This window comes from Cetorhinus maximus, chromosome 23 (assembly GCF_964194155.1).
Source record: "Cetorhinus maximus chromosome 23, sCetMax3.hap1.1, whole genome shotgun sequence".
Lineage (NCBI taxonomy): Eukaryota > Metazoa > Chordata > Chondrichthyes > Lamniformes > Cetorhinidae > Cetorhinus > Cetorhinus maximus.
This window is the reverse complement of record NC_135901.1, coordinates 31,221,334-31,242,086: the sequence shown is the minus strand read 5'-3', so window position 1 is coordinate 31,242,086 and position 20,753 is coordinate 31,221,334. Positions and strand designations below refer to the sequence as shown.

At 45.0% G+C, this 20,753-nt stretch overlaps 5 protein-coding genes across 7 annotated transcripts in view; 1 reads left to right on the top strand and 4 right to left on the bottom strand.

Annotated features, from left to right (window-relative positions):
• LOC144697120 (uncharacterized) overlaps window positions 1-20,753 on the bottom strand; it is a 432,856-nt gene that overhangs the window by 27,372 nt on the left and 384,731 nt on the right. The gene's annotated exons all lie outside the window — the stretch shown is intronic.
• Window positions 1-20,753, bottom strand: part of LOC144697094 (uncharacterized) — a 391,382-nt gene that overhangs the window by 49,535 nt on the left and 321,094 nt on the right. The gene's annotated exons all lie outside the window — the stretch shown is intronic.
• LOC144696929 (uncharacterized) overlaps window positions 1-20,753 on the bottom strand; it is a 164,910-nt gene that overhangs the window by 91,234 nt on the left and 52,923 nt on the right. The gene's annotated exons all lie outside the window — the stretch shown is intronic.
• The window catches only part of LOC144697244 (uncharacterized), a 123,031-nt gene continuing 103,854 nt past the window's right edge, over window positions 1,577-20,753 (bottom strand). Inside the window, exons 1-2 of one of the 3 annotated variants that reach the window (XM_078569172.1) lie at window positions 5,034-5,154; window positions 1,577-3,526 (exon numbers count right to left, since the gene is read on the bottom strand). In XM_078569172.1, coding sequence (XP_078425298.1) covers window positions 2,577-3,167 — 591 coding nt within the window. In that variant the 5' untranslated portion in view covers window positions 3,168-3,526; window positions 5,034-5,154 and the 3' untranslated portion in view covers window positions 1,577-2,576. Of the gene's footprint in view, window positions 3,527-4,616; window positions 4,712-5,033; window positions 5,155-20,753 lie in introns of those variants that run through there. The other 2 variants (XM_078569170.1, XM_078569171.1) reach the window with 2 other exon arrangements.
• On the top strand, window positions 12,969-15,259 carry LOC144697166 (uncharacterized). Its single transcript, XM_078569021.1, has one exon. It carries the CDS (start codon window positions 13,322-13,324, stop codon window positions 14,078-14,080), a length of 759 nt encoding a protein of 252 aa, XP_078425147.1. The 5' UTR covers window positions 12,969-13,321; the 3' UTR covers window positions 14,081-15,259.

Below are 20,753 nucleotides of genomic sequence, written 5' to 3'. Positions count from 1 at the left end.
AATGTTCCAGATACGGATCATTTTCCAGATCCGAAGATCAATTCTGTACATGTAGTTAAAAATTCTGTTTAAAAACTCACACAAACGATCGTTTCTGCTCACTGCACAATGATAAATCAATGTGCAGTCATCAGCTAATCCCACACTCCCAATGAAGTTTATCGTCTGGTGTCAGCTGATTGTGGAATCACAAACATGCTGATGTCATCTTATGACATCATCACAATAGAATGTGATGACATCAGTGGATTGCGCAATCTCAATGGAATGCGATGATGTCAGCTTGATCTTAGACATAAAGGGTGTGATGGGAAATGTACAGAACTGGACCAGTTTTCTTCAATAGAGAAACTCTGCTGCCCATCTCCCAACTCACACTCAGTCCCGTTCACCTATCACCCCCTGTGCTCACTGACTGACATTGGCATCCACTCAAGCAATGCCTCCATTTTAAAATTCTCCCCAGGCCCGGTTTTACCTCCGTAAAGGTGAATGGGATGTTGAATTAAGCTAAATCCTGGCCCATTCTTTACATATCCCTCCACGGCCGCCTTTTATTCAAATAACCACGTGGTCACACACCCGCAATCTCCCCATCTCTGTAATCTTCTCGATCCCTACAACCCTCTGAGATATCTGTGCTCCACTAATTCTGGCCTCTTCAGTATCCCCGGTTTCAATTGCACAACCACTGGGGGCTATGTCTTCAGCTGCCTGGGCCCCACGCTCTCGAATTCCCTCCCTAAACCTCTCTGCCCCTCAATCTTTTTTGCACTTTTAGGACATTCCTTAAAACCTACCTCTTTGACCAAGCGACTGTTCATCTGGGCTTATATCTCTTTATGTGGCTCAGTGTCAACTTCTGTTTTGTAATCATCCCTGGGAATCTCCCTGGGATGTTTAAAGGTGCTACATAAATGCAGGTTGTTTATGTTGTGGTGTCTGAATTATTTTCAGGGGATGTTGCTATTGTTAAGCAGTCAAACACTTTCTTGCTGCGTCCAGTGAGAGCTACAGGAAGGCTGTTGACTATAATCAGCCATGCAAGGCTTTGTTCCATGTTTAAATATACAGAGGAGTGGAGACATTGTTATATCGGCCACTCAGAGCTGAACAGAATCCCGTCTCTTTAAATACAGATTGAGGGAAGAGGCTGAAATGAAATTTGTCCCTTTTAACCTGCACAAAAGCAGGAGATTCAGGTTCACAGGCTGCAGAAGGAGTCCATTCAGTCCATCGTGCCCCTGCCATCTCTTTCAAAGGACTCTCTGATTCCTCCAATTGCTCTGCTCTTTCCCCACAGCCCTGCAAATTCTTCCCTTTCAAGTATTTACCCTTTGGAAAGATACTATTGAATCTGCTTTCAGGCAGATCAGAACAACTCGCTGTGTCAAAAAATAAAATCTCATCTCACCCTCTGGCTCCTTTGCCAATTACCTTAGAGGGACTCACTTTCTGTTAAAGAGCCTGCCAACCCCTCTCACCCACTTTCCCTAAAGTGCAGAAATCTAATCATGAAAATCCCAGAAAAATCAAATACTTTTACTGATAAAAGTTTATTAATGAAACCGAACATGGTTAAACAAACAGAAAATTACTTGAGGATCAAAGACAACCAGAGTAAAAGGATGTGCACAATGTTCTGGACACAAATGGTTTCTCTTTAATTCATCTGTCCCCTGTTTGCTGTCCTCTTTGTGGAACACCTCCGCTCAGTCCACAAGCATGACCCTGACCTTCCAGTTGCTGCCATTATAATTCACCACCTTGCTCTCATGCCCACATTTCTGTCCTCGGCCTGCTGCAATGTTCCCGAGAAGCCTAACACAAGCTGGACGAACAGCACCACATCCTCCGATGAGGCACTTTACAGCCTCCTGGACTCAACATTGAGTTCAACAACTTCAGGCTGTCAACTCTGTTCTCTGTTTTGATTCTGTTCTGCCAAGTGCCAGTCTGCATCTTGTTTTCATGTTTTTGCTTTCAGACAGAGCTGTCCTTTATTCTGCCATTAACACTTACTCTGGACCAATGCTTTGTTTCTTTACTACAACCATTATCACTCCCTTTGTCTTTTGTTCCATGATATCTTTGTTATTTAATCTCGCCTGCCCTCTAACCAATCCCTGACTTTCCCTTTTGTTCTCCCTGACCCTCCCCCCTTTCTCAACAGCATCAAACCCATCACATTTCTCCCTCTCTGAAGTTCCGAGGAAGAGTCACACTGGAATTGAAACGTTAACTCTGTTTCTCTCTCCAAAGATGCTGCCAGACCTACTGAGTTTTTCCAGCACTTTCTGTATTTATTTTAGATCTATCTGTAATGGTAGCAAAAATCACTATTTACTCTCCAGGATAAAATAAATGTCCTTCATCAGCTTTTGTGGATCATTTCAGTGGAAATGTGCACTCCCAGGCTCAAAGAGCATCAGCCACTGGAAGCAAAGTTGTGAGTCCGGCCAATCCAACAGAAAGAAACCCTCCGACCCTCCCACTTCACCAAGTGTCAGAATGAACATGGTTCAGTCCTGGATGTGATTAACAGCAGCAATAGCAGCAGAATACAACCCCTGGAATCACTTGTGAACTCGCTGGTGTCTCAGCAGGTTGGGTAAATGAGTGAATCCCTTCCCACACACAGAGCAGGTGAATGGCCTCTCTCCAGTGTGAACTCGCTGATGTCTCTGCAGGTGGGATAACATAGTGAATCCTTTCCCACACTCGGAGCAGGTGAACGGCCTCTCCCCAGTGTGAACTCGCTGGTGTGTCAGCAGAGTGGATGAAACAGTGAATCTCTTCCCACACTCAGAGCAGATGAAGGGTCTCTCCCCCGTGTGAACTGCCTTGTGTTTTTTAAGGTCGGATGAATTACTGAATCCTTTCCCACACTCTGAGCAGGTGAATGGCCTCTCCCCTGTGTGAACTCGCTGATGCCTCAGCAGGTTGGATGATTCAGTGAAGCCCTTCCCACACTTTGAGCAGGTGAACGGCCTCTCCCCAGTGTGAACTCGCTGGTGTCTCAGCAGGTGGGTTGAATGACTGAATCCCTTCCCACAATCGAGGCAGGTGAACGGCCTCTCCCCGGTGTGACTGCGTCGATGAATCTCCAACTCAGACGGGGATTTGAATCCCTTCCCACAGTCCCCACATTTCCATGGTTTCTCCATGGTGCGCGTATCCTTGTGTCTCTCCAGGTTTGATGATCAGTTGAATCCTCGTCCTCACACACAGAACATCTATAATGTCTCTCCTCACTGTGAGTGATGTTTTTTCAGGCTGTGTAACTGGTGAAAGCTCTTTCCACAGTCAGTGCACTGGAAACACTCTCACTCGGGTATGGGGGTCTCGGTGCTTTTCTGGTCAAAATGTTGTTTAAAATTTTCTTGAAGCATACAGAACAGACAAACCTCCTTCTAGATTCAAAGGCCAATGATATTCAGGTCGCGATGAATCGAGTGATTCTGTCAGATCTTGATGCCAAGTTTGTTTTAAGATTTCTGTCTGCAAATCCTCCCCTTCTAATAGTCTGTAAAAGGAGTTTACACAAGTCATCACTGTCAGTACAGGATAGAAATTCAGAACAGACAATTCTAGTTTCTATGGAACATTCTTTCCTCTCTCGTTCCCCAAAAGCTGTAAATCTCCGTCCCCAATGCACTCTCCCTCCATTCTCACTCTGCTGTATCTAATATACACCCAACAGTGCTGCACTAAAAATGTGTGTAATATACAGTGTTAGGGTAGGAAGCAGTGAACTGTCAAGGAGTGTTTCAGTTGGTAATTGTAGGTTAATTGACAAGTACTTTGCTGGGTGTATCTAAAGGGGAAACAGGTAAGACAATGTGTGCGTAGAATTATGTGTGTGCTAGAATAAAACTCTGCTTGAAGAAGTAAAGACCTGGTTTCTGTGTTTATTATCAACCAGCTATTGGAGCTTAACATACAGTACTCCATTACATGATTAGGGACAGATGGGTCTGTGAGGGAGAACTTTATTTTGACAGTGAGTGCTGATGACCTGGATCTCGCTGTCTACAAGGGTGGTGGGAGCATAAACAATCAATAGTTTCAAAACTAAATTGGATGGACAGACGAAGGGAATAATCTTGCAGGGGAACAGGGAGAGAGAGGGGGAATGGGACTGAGCGAATTGCTCTACAGAGAGTCGGCATGGACTCGAGTTGCAGAATGGACTCCTGTGCTGTAATGACTCTATGACTGGATATTCATAACGTAGCTACAGTACTGTAGGAACTAGGAACGATAATAAATAAACTCTTTTATAGAATCATAATTAATATATCTAAAATGTCCCTTATCACAACATTAGACATATCTATGTCCTATATTATTGTATTGTCCAGGGGGCAGAACTCTTATAAAATAAAATAAGGAACACATCAGCCATGGGGTTGGAGGCATGGTTGGGGGGTGTGGTGCTGGTGACTAAGAGAGCAGTTTGGGGGGGGGTTGCGGATTTCAATACGAGAACAGCTGGGGAGAAGGGGTCTTGAGACAATATGAGTGGGAGGGGTGGGGGTTAAAATTAACTAAAACTTACAACTTATTTTGTTCAGTCAGAATATCATCATCTCTCTGCTGGCCAACTCACTCACTTGCCATCTCACTCAAATCACTCTGGAGTCTCCGGAATCAGATTCCCACAGGCTGTCCGAGAAATACGGGGCAAAAGGCAAAATAAGGAGCAATCCCTGAAAATACAGGACAGTTAATTACCCTGAAATTGTTCCCTTAAATGTCAACCATCTCCTGGGGAAACCACCCCTTTAATTGTGAACATTAGGAAAGGGACCATCCTTTCAGCCAGACAAATAAATGTGTCAAGCTGAGGGAGCAAAGGATGTCAATGTCTTTAAGAGAGAGAGAGAGAGAGAGAGACCTGGGCCAACCTTTCCAGAGTCTGCACCCTCCCTGGATTCACTTCCTTTCCCTTCAGTTCCTGCAAGTCAACAATTTCCCCCCAGAATGAGAAAAGAAATGGAAAGGGGGAGAAAAGAAAGTGTTTTACTCACAGATGTTGGACACAGGAGGAAGTTTTAGTCTGTGTGAAGCTCAATCTGCATTCACACAAAGCCCGCGCTCTGATTGGCTGGAGGACCAGAATCCTTCCGGTCCTCCAACTCTTCCCATTGGTCAATCTCCAGCATGAAGCCAATGGGGCAGCGGAAGCCTTCGTGAGCGTCGGACACCCTTTGACCCTCATGGCAGATGAGCAGGTGGCCAATAGGCAAAAAAAAAAAATCCACTCTCTGCACATGCGCAGCTTCCCCTCTCCCTCGGACATGCGCAGTCCCGGGCCGCCCGCCCGCTCGGCGGATAGAGCGGTTTCCACAGCGCGGGAGATTGTGGGAGCTGCAGCCGCCATTACTCGTCTGGAGCACAGTCTCCAAACTCCTGGGGCTGGGATGGAAAGTGGGGGTGGGGGATGCAGTGACCCCGCCCTGACAGAAAGTACATGTGGGTAGTGACTGGATGTGATTGTGACGTCCCCTTAGCAAAACAATTTGTTAACTTCAGGTGTAAAGATCTAGACACCTGGGTGACGTATTGAGGAGGGTAATAGGTGAGTGTGAAACTGAACCAGAGAGTCAGCACCTTCAGGGGAGGAGAACTGGGGAAAAGCAGGAGGAGAATAGTAACATCAATTAGGGTTATAATGAATAGGAAGGAAGGAGGGTGAGGCGCGCAGAGATTTATCATTAGAGAAGGAGAAGGATTCTGCTGTTATTCAGATCTTGGAGCAAACTATATTCATCCTGACCGTTGGGGTTTATTTCTGCTCATGTTAATAACCCCTGTAACTGAGATGGAGTTTAATATTCTGGATGTAAGTGGAATTAAACAGTTTTGGATTGAACACGCTGTGTCATGTCCTTGATGTGGGATAAATTGGGTTTGCTGATTTGCTGGGTGAGCAGTGTCTCTTTAAGAACTGCTGTTTATGATCTCTCCTCATTCATTCAGGGACTCTCAGCTGAAATTATTTTCCAATAAAACAGTTCACTTTCAGCATCACATCCTAAGGTTAGGTTTGGGGTAAAGTTAGGGTTAGGTTAACTTTAGGGTTATGTTTGGGACCAGGGTTCGGGCTATGGTTAGATTTAGGGTTATGGTTGGGTTTAGGCTTTGGTTTAGGGTTATGGTTACCGTTAGGGCTATGGTTAGGTTCAGGGTTAAGTTTAGGTTTAGGGTTATGGTTAGGTTTAGGATTTGGGTTAGGTTTAAGGTTAGGGTTGGGTTTAGGCTTATGGTTAGGGTCAGTGTTAGGTTTAGGGCTATGATTAGTTTCAGGGTTAGTGTTAGGTTTCGGCTTATGTTTAGGGTTATGGTTAGGTTTAGAGTTAGGGTTATGGTTAGTTTTACGTTTAGTTTTAGGGTAGTGTTAGGTTTAGTGTTAATTTTAGGGTGAGGGTTAGGGTTAAGGTTAGGGTTAGGTTTATGGTTATGGTTGGGTTCATGGTTAGGTTTAGTGTTATGGTTAAGTTTAGTATTCTGGATAGGTTTAGGCTTATGTTTTGTTTTAGGGTTAGGTTTAGGGTTAGGTTTAGGGTTAGGTTAGGGTCAGTGTTAGGGTCAGTGTTAGGTTTAAGGTAAGATTTTGTGTTATTGTTAGGTTTCAGGCTACGGTTAGGTCTAAGGTTATATTTAGGGTTATGGTGAGGTTTAGGGACAGTGTTAGGGTTTTGGCTATGTTTAGGGTTAGATTTCGGGTTATGGTTAGGTTGAAGGTTAGGTTTAGGGTCAGGGTTATTTAAGGGTTAGGCTAAGGTTATGTTTAGGGTTATGGTTAGGTTTAGGGCTAGGTTTAGGGTATAAGTTAGCTTTTGTGTTAGCTTTAGGGTTAGGGTTAGGTTTAGGGTTAGGATTAGGGTTTAAGTTAGCTTTTGGGTTAGGTTTAGGGTTAGGGTTAGAATAATGGTTAGGTTTAGGGTTAGATTTAGGGTCATGGATAGGTTTAGGGTTATGGTTATGTTTGGGTTCCAGTTAGGTGTAGGGTTAGCTTTTAGGTTAGGCTAGGGTTAGGGTTATGGTTAGGCCTACGGTTAGATTTAGGGTTATGGTGAGGCTTAGGGTTAGGGTTAGTGTTTTGGCTAGGTTGAGGGTTAGACTTAGGGCTATAGTTAGGTGAAGGGTTAGGTTTAGGGATGGGGTTAGGGTTATGGTTATGTTTAGGTTTATCGTTAGGTTCACGGTTAGGTTTAGGGTTATAGATAGAGTTAGGTTTAGGGTTAGTTTTAGTGTCATGATTAGATTTAGGGTTAGGTTTACGATTAAGTTTGGTTATTGTTAAGTTTAGGGTTATGGTTAGGTCTAGGATTAGATTTAGGGTAATTGTTAGGTCTAGGGTTAGGGTTAGGTTTAGGGTTATGGTTAGTTTTAGGGTTAGGTTTAGGGTTAGGGTTAGCTTTAAGGCTAGGTTTAGGTTTATGGTTAGGTTTAGGCCTAGGTTAGCGTTAGGTTTAGAGTTATGGTTAGATCTAAGGTTATGGTTAGGTTTAGGGTTAGCATTAGGGTTAGTGTTGGGTTCATGGTTCGGTTTCAGGTTAAATTTAGGGTTATTGTTAGGTTTAGGACTATGGTTAAGTCTAGAGTTAGGTTTAGGGTTATGGTGAGGTTTATGGTTAGGTTCAGGGTTTGTTTTAGGGTTAGGTAAGGATTCGGGTTATGGTTAGCTTTAGGGTTAGGTTTCGGTTTAGGGTTAGGTTTAGGGCTGTGGTTAGTTTTAGGGTTAGGGTTACATTTAGGTTTATGCTTAGGTTTAGGAGCGAGTGCCACATTCTCACCACTCTCTGGGTGAAGAAGTTTATTCTCGTAACTTTCTTCTTGCCCCTTTTTAATTGTTGCCCAGATCCTCAGCTCGATCTGCTGATCCTGGAATGGGGCAAAGTACAGAGAAAGGATGAGGCAGCTGAGACTTCACATCACTTCCTCGAACACCAGGGCTTAGTCAGTCTCATACACTCGCCTCTGAGTCTGAAGGTCGTGGGTTCAAGTCCCCACTCCACAGACTCGAGTCCCCAATAATCGAGGGCTGATACTCTTTCAGTCTTTAGCTGCCAGGTTCCTGAGCTCTGGAATTCCCTCCCTTAACCCCTCCACTTCTCTCTCCTCCTTTAAGATTCTGCTTAAAACCTACCTTTTCTCATTTCACTGACATCAAGGACTTGACAAACTGTGTGTCCAAAACAAAGCTGATTTATTTGATATTTATCTGGATTATTACGCTCCAGCGCAGCCCCTCGAGCCTGCTCCATCATTTACTAAGATCATGGCTGACCTGATAGTAACCTCACATCTGCATCCTGCCTACCCTCAATAACCTATCGCCCCATTGCTTACCAAGAACCTATCCGCCTCTGCCTTTAAAATGTTCAAAGGCTCTGATTCCACTGCCTTTTCAGGGAGAGAGTTCCAAAGGTTTACAACCCCCTGAAAGAAAAAAATTCGCCTCATCTCTGTGTTAAGTGGGCAACCGCTTATTTTAACACATTGACTCTCTAGTTCTAGATTCTCCTATAAGAAGAAACATCCTCTCCACACCCGTCCTGTGAAGACCCCTCAGGGTCTGAAAGGTTTCAATTAAGTCGCCTGTTGCCCTTCTAAACTCCAGCGGATACAAGCCCAGCCTGTCCAACCTTTCCTCATAAGACAACCCACCCATTCCAGATATTAGTCTGGTAAACCTTCTCTGAACTTCTTCATCCTTTTACATTTACATACTTCCTTAAATAAGGCGACCAATACAGTATACAGTACTCCAGATATGCTCTCACAAGTGCTGTGTATAACTGAAGTATAACTTCCCTACTTTTGTATTCAATTCCCCTCACAACAGATGATAACATTCTATTAGCTTTCCTAATTATTTGCTGTACTTACATTTTGCGATTCATGCACTAAGACACCCGAATCCATCTGCATCTCGGCGCTCTGCAATCTCTCATCATTTAAATAATATGCTTCTCTTATATTCTCCCTGCCAAAATGGACAACTTCAGATTTTCTCACAAACCCCAAATGTCAGAATGAACATGGTTCAGTCCTGGATGTGATTAGCAGCATCAATAACAGCAGAATCCAACCCCGGCAGTCAAACATGAATTCACTGTTGGGTCTGGAGGTGGGACGAGCGAGTGAACTTTCAAACAGCCTTTCCATGGAGTGAAATCACTGGTGTATCAACAGGCTGGAGGATTGGTTGAATTCGTTCACACACATGGAACATTTAAATGTCTCTCCCTAGTGTGAACTCACTGGTTTGCTAGCAGCTTGGCTGACTGAGTGAATCCCTTCCGAGTTGGATCAGGTGACTGGTCTCTCTCTGGTATGAGCTCATTGTTATGTTATCAAGCTCAATGAGTGAGTGAATCCCTTCCAACATTCAGAGCAGGTGACTGGCCTCTCGTGGTGTCCCAGCAGGTGAGAGGAATCCGTGAACCTCTTCACACACTGGGAGCGAGCAAAGGGCCTCTCCACAGTGTGAACTAATTAGTGACTAAGCAGGGTGACTGAGCAAATGAATCCCCTCCCACATACGGAGCAGGTGAATGGCTTCTCCCCACTGTGACTGCACGGTTGATTTTCCAGCTTGGTTGCTTTCCCAAGGCCCCTCACACTGCCTTGTTTGCAAAGTTCATCCCCTGTCGGGTTACAGTTGTCCATCACCAAGCTGGATGACCAATTGAAGCCTCACACAGATCGCTGAAACCCTTAAGGTAGATAGATAGACAAATCATTTCTCATTCGGCATTCAAAGGCTTATGATAGTCAGGTCCGAGTTGAGTGATGCTATCAGGTCTGAACGTGATGTTTGGTTTGCATCCGTCCCCCTCTCAAACTATAAATCTCTGGCCTCCCTCCAACAGGCTCCCTCTTCTCTATTCATTGTAACACTTGTTTATCCTACTTTTCTCCTCCTGCATTTTCCCCAACTCTCCAACCCTGAGGGTGCTGACTCTCGGGTTCAGTTTCACACTCACCTGTTGCCCTTCCCGATCTGTCACCCAGGTGTCTAAATATTTATAGAACCATAGAACCATAGAAGAGCACAGAAAACAGGCCATTCGGCCCTTCTAGTCTGTGCCGAAATATTATTCCGCTAGTCCCATTGACCTGCACCTAGTCCATAACCCTCCAGACATCTCCCATCCATGTATCTATCTAATTTATTCTTAAAACTTAAGAGTGAGCCCGCATTTACCATGTCAGATGGTAGCTCATTCCACACTCTCACCACTCTCTGAGTGAAGAAGTTCCCCCTAATATTCCCCCTAAACCTTTCCCCTTTCACCCTAAAGCCATGTCCTCTCGTGTTTATTTCTCCTAATCTAAGTGGAAGAGCCTACTCGCATTTACTCTGTCTATACCCCTCATAATTTTATAAACTTCTATCATATCTCCCCTCATTCTTCTATGCTCCAAGGAATAAAGTCCTAACCTGTTTAATCTTTCCCTGTAACTCAACTCCTTAAGACCCGGCAACACCCTAGTAAATCTTCTCTGCACTCTCTTGATCTTACTGATATCTTTCCTGTAGTTAGGCGACCAGAACTGCACACAATACTTCAAAGTTGGCCTCACCAATGTCTTATGCAACCTCACCATAACATCCCAACTCCTATACTCAATACTTTGATTTATGAAGGCCAGTATGCCACAAACTTTCTTTACAACCTTGTCTACCTGTGACGCCACTTTCAGGGAATTATGTATCTGAACTCCCAGATCCCTTTGTTCCTCCGCACTCCGCAGTGCCCTACCATTTACTGTGTATGTCCTACCTTGGTTTGACCTTCCAAAATGTAACACCTCACACTTATCCGCATTAAATTCCATCTGCCATTTTCTGGCCCATTTTTCCAGTTGGTCCAGATCTGTCTGCAAGCTTTGAAAGCCTTCCTCGCTGTCCACAACGCCTCCAATCTTAGTGTCATCAGCAAACTTGCTGATCCAATTCACCACATTATCATCCAAATCATTGATATAGACAACAAACAACAATGGTCCCAGCACAGACCCCTGAGGCACACCACTAGTCACAGACCTCCAGTCTGAGAAGCAATCATCCACTACCACTCTCTGTCTTCTCCCACACAGCCAATTTCGAATCCAGTTTACAACCTCTCCATCGATACCAAGTGTCTGAACCTTCTTATGTCTGAAGTTAACTAACTGTTTTGCTAAGGGGACGTCACAATCAAATCCAGTGACTACCCACATGTACTTTGTGTCAGGGCGGGGTCACTGCGCCCCTCACCCCCACTTTCCATCCCAGTCCCAGGAGTTTGGAGACTGGGCTCCTGATGAGTAATGGCGGCCGCAGCCCCCACAATCCACCGCGCTTGGGAAACCGCTCTATCCGCCGCGCGGGCGGGCGGACCGGGACTGCGCATGTCCGAGGGTGAGTGGAATGTGCGCATGCGCAGGTTATGTCTATTCCCATTGGCCAAACACGGAAATCGTCATGGGGATCAAAGTATCCGCCGCGCTCGCGAAGGCTTCCGCTACCCCATTGTCTGCACGCCGGAGACTGACCAATGGGGTGAGATGGAGAACCGGAAGGACTCTGGTCCTCTAGCCAATCAGAGTGCGGGCTTTGTGTGAATGAAGATTGAGCTTCACCCAGACTAAAACTTCCTCCTGTGTCCAACATCTGTGAGTAAAACACTTTCTTTTCTGCCCCTTTCCATTTCTTTTCTCATTCTGGGGGAAATTGTTGACTTGCAGGAACTGAAGGGAAAGGAAGTGAATCCAGGGAGGGTGCAGACTCTGGAAAGGTTGGCCCAGGTCTTTCTCTCTCTCTCTTAAAGACATTGACATCCTTTGCTCCCTCAGCTTGACACATTTATTTGTCTGGCTAAAAGGATGGTCTCTTTCCTAATGTTCACAATTAAAGGGGTGGTTTCCCCAGGAGATGGCTGACATTTAAGGGGACAATTTCAGGGTGATTAACTGTCCTGTATTTTAAGGGATTGCTCCTGATTTTCTCTTTTGTCTCGTTTTTCTAGGACAACCTGTGGGAAACTGATCCTGGGAGTCTTCAGGGTGAGTTTGAGTGATTTGAGTGGGACGGTAAGTCAGTGAGTCGGCCATAGAGAGATGATGATGTTGTGACTGAACAAGATGAATTGTAAGATTTAGTTGATTTTAACCCTCACCCCTCTCACTATTATTGTCACAAGGCCCCTCCTCTCCACCCCTACCCCCATCTCACATTGAAACACAACCCCCCCTCGCAACCTACTCTCTCTGTCACCACCCACTCCCTCACCCATGCCTCCAGCCCCGCGGCTGAAGTGTCCCTTATTTTACTTCAGAGGAATTGTGCACCTCAGAAAATATTGTAATATGTCTGATTTTGTATATTTATTTTTCTGTAATAAAGCACATTTATTATTATTTCTAGTCTTGTAATATAGTGCTGTAGCTATGTTATTTATTTCCAGTCATAGAGTCATTACAGCACAGAAGGGAGTCGATTCAGTAATCTGAGTCCATGCCGACTCTCTGTAGAGCAATCCAGTCAGTCCCATTCCCCCTCTATATCCCCGTTCCTCTGCAAGTTTATTTCCTTCAAGTGCCCATCCAATTTCATTTTGAAATCATTGATCGCCTCCACTTCTTCCACCCTCATAGGCAGCGAGTTACAGATCAACACCACTTGCTGTCAAAATAAAGTTCTCCCTCACAGCCCCAAGTGTCTCTAATCATGTAAGAGTTCTGTACATTTCACACTCTTTAGGTGCAGTACTGTTGTGTATATATTAGATACAGCAGAATGAGAATGGAGAGAAAGTATAGCAGAGTTGGAATGTAGGGAGAGTGTGTGCTAAGGAGACTAACAGCTTTTGGGGAATGAGAGAGTACACCACAGAACCTAAAATTGTTCTGAATTTCTATCCTGTACTGACAGTGATGTATTTTATAAACTCCTTTTACAGGATATTAGAAGGGGTGGATTTGCAGACTGAAATCTCAAACCAAACTTCACGTCAAAATCTGACAGTCACTTGATTGATCGCAACCTGAATATCACTGGCCTTTGAACCTAGAAGGAGAAATGTTTTGTTCTGTCTGCTTCAAAATATTTTAAACATCAGTGTGGCCGGAAAAGCACTGAGACACACACACCTGAGTGAGAGTCTTCCAGTGCACTGACTGTGGAAAGAGCTTAAACCAGTTACACAGCCTGAAAAAACATCACACCATTCACAGTGGAGAGAGACCGTTCATGTGTTCTGTGTGAGGACGAGGCTTCAAGTGATTGTTGAACCTGGAGAGACACAAGGACACGCGCACCATGGAGAAACCATGGAAATGTGGGGACTGTGGGAAGGGATTCAAAACCCCATCGAAGCTGGAAACGCATCGACGCAGTCACACCGGGGAGAGGCCGTTCACCTGCCCTGAGTGTGGGAAGGGATTCACTGCTCCTTCCACCCTGCGGACCCACCAGCGAGTTCACACCGGGGAGAGGCCCTTCACCTGCTCTGAGTGTGGGATGGGATTCAGTGATTCATCCAACTTCCAGAGGCATCAGCGAGTTCACACCGGGGAAAAGCCATTCACTTGTTCTGAGTGTGGGAAGGGATTCAGTATTTCAACCCATCTGCAGACACACCAGCGAGTTCACAGCGGGGAGAGGCCGTTCACCTGCTCTGAGTGTGGGAAAGGATTCAGTAATTCATCTGACCTTAGAAAACACCAGCGAGTTCACAGCGGGGAGAGGCCATTCACCTGTTCTGAGTGTGGGAAGGGATTCACTGTTTCATCCACCCTGCTGGCACACCAGCGAATTCACACCGGGGACAGGCCCTTCACCTGCGCTGAGTGCAGGAAGGGATTCACTGACTCATACAGCCTGCAGACCCACAAGCGAGTTCACACCGGGCAGAGACCGTTCACCTGCACTGAGTGTGGGAAGGGATTCACTCATTCATCCAATCTGCAGACACACCAGCGAGTTCACACTGGAGAGAGGCCGTTCATCTGCACTCAGTGTGGGAAGGGATTCACTCACTCATCGCACTTGCTGAGACACCAGCGAGTTCACAAGTGATTCCAGGAGTTGGATTCTGCTGTTATTGCTGCTGTTAATCACATCCAGGACTGAACCATGTTCATTCTGACACTTGGTGAAGTGGGAGGGTCGGAGGGTTTCTTTCTGCTGGACTGGCTGGTCTCATGAATTTGCTTCCATTGGTCTGATGATCTTTGAGCCTGGGAATTCACGTTTCTGCTGAAATGATCTGCAAAAGCTGACAAAATAGATTTATTTTATCCTGGATAGTAAATAGGGTTTTTCTACCACCACAGGCAGATCTAAAATAAATACAGAAAATGCTGGAAAGGCCTGGCAGCATCTGTGCAGAGAGAAACAGATTTCATATACGAGTCCAATATGACTCTTCTTCAGAATTTCAGAGTGGGAGAAATGTGATGGGTTTGATGCTGTTGAGAAAGGGGGGAGGGTCAGGTAGAACAAGAGGAAAAGTCAGGGATTGGTTAGAGGGCGGGCAAGATTAAATGTCAAAAATGTCATGGAACCAAATGTAAAGGGAGAGGTAATGGATGTAGTAAAGAAACAAAGCATTGGTCCAGAGTAAGTGTTAATGGCAGAATAAGGGACAGCTCTGTCTGAAAGCAAAAATCATGACAATGAGATACAGACTGGCACTTGGTTAAAAAACACCGTGTCTCCTGTCAACGCAAGATGGCCGCATAAGATGGCTGCACAAGATGGCCGCCAATACCCGTCTGCACATGTGCACTTGTCTGTGTGAGCACTCAACACTAATAACGTCATTGGCCGGATGCACCTGCAGTAAACGCAGTCCGTTTAAAAACATTGGAAAGTAAAACCACACATTTCCGTGGTTATTGTTAACAAAACTGTGTACGTTACAGATTGTGGAAGAGAAAACAGTGGATTGTATTTGCGTCTATGTTAAAAAAAACTTAGTGCAGAGAACAGTAAAATGTTTCAGGTATTGATGAGTGAGCTGCCAGGGTTTGTATATAATAGAACTGAAAATACACCATGGAAACAGAGAAAGCTAAAGGAAATGACCAAGGGGAAAATGGGTATTGGATTTTGTTCTGAATGAAATAGCCCTTTCTGGGTCCAAAATCCACTCTGTAGGATTGTTTATTGAATTTTGTTCTTCAGTTTCAGTTCTCATTAGGATTACTGCAAGTTTGAAATTGGTTTAAAAACAGGGAGAAACTAACTGGAGAGGATGAGTATCACACTGAGGCTGGGGGAATGAGTACAGTTCTGATCTCCGTCACTCACAATGACATCACTGCGTGAAGCGGTAAGACTGAGCGTTGGCGGCAAACGCAGCCACAAAAAATAGATCCAAACAGAGGACAGAGTTGACAGTCTGAAGTTGTTGAACTCAATGCTGAGTCCAGAAGGCTGTAAAGTGCCTCATCGGAGGATGAGGTGCTGTTCGTCCAGCTTGTGTTGGGCTTCTCGGGAACATTGCAGCAGGCCGAGGACAGAAATGTGAGCATGAGAGCAAGGTGCTGAATTATAATGGCAGCTACTGGAAGGTCAGGGTCATGCTTTTGGACTGAGCGGAGGTGTTCCACAAAGAGGGCAGCGAACAGGGGACAGATGAATTAAAGAGAAACTATTTGGGTCCAGAACATTGTGCACATCCTTTTACTCTGGTTGGCTTTGATCCTCAAGTAATTTTCTGTTTTCTTTTAACCATGTTCAATTTCATGAATAAACTTTTATCTTTAAAAATATTTGATTTTTCTGGACTTTTCATGATTAGATTTCTGCACTTTAGGGAAAGTGGGTGAGAGGGGTTGGCAGGCTCTTTGACAGAAAGTGAGTCCCTCTAAGTTAATTGGCAAAGGAGCCAGAGGGGGAGATGAGATTTTTTGAGGGTTTAGTGAGAGGGAGGAACTGAAAGAAATCAGTATTAGTAGGGAAATGGTGTTGGGGAAATTGATGAGATTAAAGGCTGATAAGTCCCCAGGGCTTGATAATCTACATCCCAGAGTACTTAAGGAAGTGGTCCTAGAAATAGTGAATTGGTGGTCATCATCCGAGATTCTATATACTCTAGAACAGTTCCTACAGATTGGAGGGTACCTAATGTAACCCCACTATTTAAAAAGGGAGACAGAGAGAAAACAGGGAATTATAGACCAGTCAGCCTGACGTCGGTAGTGGGGAAAATTCTAGAATCCATTATAAAAGATTTAATAGCTGAGCATGTGGAAAACAGTGGCAGAATCGGACAGAGTCAGCATGGATTTGTGAAAGAGATATCATGCTTGACAAATCTACTGGAATTTTTCAAGGATGTAACTAGTAGAGTTGATGAGGGGGAGCCATTGGACCTGGTTTATTTGGACTTTCAGAAGGCTTTCAACAAAGTCCCACGTAAGAGATTGGCGTGTAAAATTAAAGTGCAAGGGATTGGGGGTAGTATATTGAGATGGATAGAAAATTGATTGGCAGACAGGAAACAAAAGAGTAGGAATAAACGGGTCTTTTTCCGAATGGCAGGCAGTGACTAGCGGGGTACCGCAGGGATCGGTGCTGGGACCCCATTTATTCACAATATATATTAATGATTTGGATGAGGGAATTAAAAGTAATACCTCAAAATTTGCAGATGACACAAAGCTGGGTGGGAAGGTGAGCTGTGAGGAGGATGCAGAGATGCTTCAGTGTGATTTGGACAAGCTGAGTGAGTGGGCAAATGCATGGCAGGTGCAGTATAATGTGGATAAATGTGAGGTTATCCATTTTGGTAGCAAAAACAGGAAGGCAGATTATTATCTAAATGGCTATAAATTGAGAGCGGGGAATGTGCAACAAGACCTGGGTGTCCTTGTACACCAGCCGCTGAAGGTAAGCATGCAGGTGCAGCCGGCGGTAAAGAAGGCAAATGGTATGTTGGCCTTCATAGCCAGAGGATTCGAGTACAGGAACAGGGATGTCTTGTTGCAATTGTACAGTGCCTGGAATATTGTGTGCAGTTTTGGTCTCCTTATCTGAGGAAGGATGTTCTTGCTATAGAGGGAGTGCAGCGAAGGTTTACCCGACTGATTCCTGGGATGGCGGGACTGACATATGAGGAGATATTGAGTCGATTAGGATTATATTCGCTGGAGTTCAGAAGAATGAGGGGTAATCTCATAGAAACCTATTAAATTCTAACAGGACTAGACAGGGTGGATGCAGAAAGAATGTTCCCGATGGTGAGGGAGTCCAGAACCAGGGGTCACAGTCTGAGGATATGGGGTTGACCATTTAGGACTGAGATGAGGAGAAATTTCTTCACCCAGAGCGTGGTGAGCCTGTGGAATTCGCTATCACAGAAAGTAGTTGAGACCAATACATTGTATGCTTTCAAGAAGGCGTTAGATATAGCTCTTGGGGCGAAAGGGATCGAAGAGTATGGGGAGAAAGCGGGAGCAGGCTATTGAGTTGGATGATCAGCCATGATCAGAATGAATGGGGGAGCAGGCTCGAAGGGCCGAATGGCCTACTCCTGCTCCAAGTTTCTATATTTCTGTGTTTTTTTGATGCAGCGAGTTGTTCTGATCTGCCTGAAAGCAGATTCAGTAGTATTTTTCCAAAAGGGTAAATACTTGAAGGGGAAGAATTTGCAGGGCTGTGGGGAAAGAGCAGAGCAGTTGGATGAATCAACAAGCCCTTTCAAAGAGATGGCAGGGGTATGATGGGCCGAATGGACTCCTGCAGCCTGTGAATCTGAGCCTCCTGCTTTTGTGCAGGTTAAAAAGGACAGATTTCATTTCAGCCTCTTCCCTGTATCTGCATTTAAAGAGACGGGTTTCAGTTCAGCTCAGTGTGACCAATGTAACAATGTCTCCACTCTTCTGTATATTTAAACATCGAACATGGCCGATTACAGTCAGCACCCTTCCTGTAGCTGTCTCTGGACGCAACAACAATTTCACTGTTCTGCTCTATGGAACAATGTACGGAAATGGTTAAATCCAATAAACTTAACCCAGCAACAACATTGATCAATATTCTAATGACAACAAGCCTCATTCGAAATGTGGTAATGCTAATTTAAGGATTAAAAGTGGGTTTCAAGAACTATTTTGGGTTTGCGAGTTGGTCTCTAGCTGTGGAGGTACTGAGTGTCCCCTGGGGCAGGATTGTGGGAAATCGCTGATGGTTCAAGAACCTGAGGAAGAGTCACACTTCTCCCTGGGGTGGGTGCCCAATTGAGTTGGGGAAAGTATCTCGGGTATTTCATAAGTAAACTTTTTAAAAAATAAACATTGATATGATTTGCCATTTCAGGGTCCTATCTTGCCTGATGGTTAAGTCTTTTTCAAATTAAAGCATTTGAGAGGGTCAATATGAAATTTAGGGGTTCAATTTGGAACCGAGTAATTAGGCGCCTGCAACCAATTTTATTTATGTACCCTTCTAACATTGAGAGAGAGCCTCGAGAAGGTGCAAGAAACATTCACAAGGATGATACCAGAACTGAGAGTGTTTAAGTTACAGGATAGATTGAACAGGCTGGGAATATTTTCTCTGGAAAAGAGAAGGCTGAGGGCTGACCTGATAGAGGACTTTAAGATTATGACAGGGGGTGACAGGGTTGGTGTCATCAAGTCATCACTATCAGTACACGATAGAAATTTTGAACTGAGAATTCTACTTGTCTTGAAACATGTTGCTCCCTCTAAAACTATAAATCTCTGTCCCCCACACACTCCCTCCTCCCTATTGATTGTAACTATAGTTCATCCGACTATCCTCCTCCTGCTTTTCCCTCAATTCTCCTCCCCTGAAGGTGCTGACTCTCGGGTTCAGTTTCACACTCACCTGTTGCCTTCCCCAATATGTCACCCAGGTGTCTAAATCTTTCCACCTGAAGTTAACAAACTGTTTTGCTAAGGGGGCGTCACAATCAAATCCAGTGACTACCCACATGTACTCTGTGTCAGGGTCACTGCGCCCCCCACCCCCACTTTCCATCCCAGTCCCAGGAGTTTGGAGACTGGGCTCCGGATGGGTAATGGCGGCCGCAGTTCCCACAATCCCCCGCGCTGCGGAGACCGCTCTATCCACCGCGCGGACGGGCGGCCCGGGACTGCGCATGTCCGAGGGAGAGGGGAAGGTGCGCATGTGTGGGGAATGGTGGTGCTCATTGGCCAGCCGCTCATTTCGTCATGAGGATCAAAGGGTTTCCGGCGCCCCGACATGGCTTCCGCTGCCCCATTGTCTTCAGGCGGGGAATTGACCAATGGGGAAAGTAGGAGGACCGGAAGGACTCTGGTCCTCCAGCCAATCAGAGCGCGGGCTTTGTGTAAATCAAGATTGAGCTTCACACAGACTAAAACTTCCTCTTGTGTCCAACATCTGTGAGTAAAACACTTTCTTTTCTCCCCCTTTCCATTTCTTTTCTCATTCTGGGGGGAAATTGTTGACTTGCAGGAACTGAAGGAAAAGGAAGTGAATCCAGGGAGGGTGCAGACTCTGGAAAGGTTGGCCCAGGTCTCTCTCTCTCTCTCTCTTAAAGACATTGACATCCTTTGCTCCCTCAGCTTGACACATTTATTTGTCTGGCTAAAAGGATGGTCTCTTTCCTAATGTTTACAATTAAAGGGGTGGTTTCCCCAGGAGATGGCTGACATTTAAGGGGGCAGTAAATTAATATAGGACAGAGATATGTCTAGTGTTGTTATGTGGTGCATATTAGATATATTATTTATGGCCCTTTATCAAAATACGTTTATTATTATTTCTAGTCTTGTAATATAGTACTGTAGCTACGTTACTTATTTCAGTCCTAGAATCATTACGGCACAGAAGGAGCCCTTTCGGTACCTCGAGTCCATGCCGACTCTGTGTGGAGCTATCCAGTCAGTCCCATTCCGCTCTATATCCCCATCCCCTTGCAAGATTATTTCCTTCAAGTGTCCATCCAATTTCATTTTGAAATTGTCTCCACTTCTACCATCCTCAGAGGCAGCAAGTTCCAGGACATGACCGCCTGCTGCTGAAATAAAGTCCTTCCTCACATCCCACCTATATCTCTGGTCAAATAATCCTGTACTGTATATTACACTTAGCCCATTACTATGGGCACAGGCATATAGTTAAGACTAGCAGCATGGTTGTTGATTTTCAATGCTGCAAAGATTAGTGGTGGGCCAGAAGTTTGAAAAAACCTTAGACACCAGCAAAGCATCACAAAAAGAAATGAAGAGAGTGAAAATGGAGTATGACCGACAACTAACAAGAAATATAAAAACAGTGAAGCTTCACTGGGCTGATTCCTTGGATAAAGGGGTTGCCTTATGAGGAAACATTGAGCAGGTTGGGCCAATACAAATTGGAGTTGAGAAGAATGGGAGGTGACCTTATTGAAAGATATCGGATTCTGAGGCAGCTTGACAGGGTAGATGTTGGGAGGATGTTTCCACTCATTGGGGAGTTTAGAAATAGGAACACATTTTAAAAAGAGGGTGTCTCCCATTGAAGATGGAGATGAGGAATTTCTTCCCTCAGAAGGTCGTTCCCACACTCAGAGCAGGGGAATGGCCTCTCGCCGGAGTGAACTCGCTGGTGTATCAGCATGTTGGAATTCTCTTCCGCAAGAACCAGTGGAGGCCGGGTCATTGAATATATTCAAGGATGAGTTAGACCGATTTTTGATTGCCCAGGGTGTTGAGTGTTATGTGAGACAGGCTGGAAAATGGAGTTAAAGGTG

Excerpts from the sequence above, each read along its gene's own strand:
- LOC144697166 (XM_078569021.1), top strand. The coding sequence starts at position 13,322 with ATGGAGAAACCATGGAAATGTGGGGACTGTGGGAAGGGATTCAAAACC.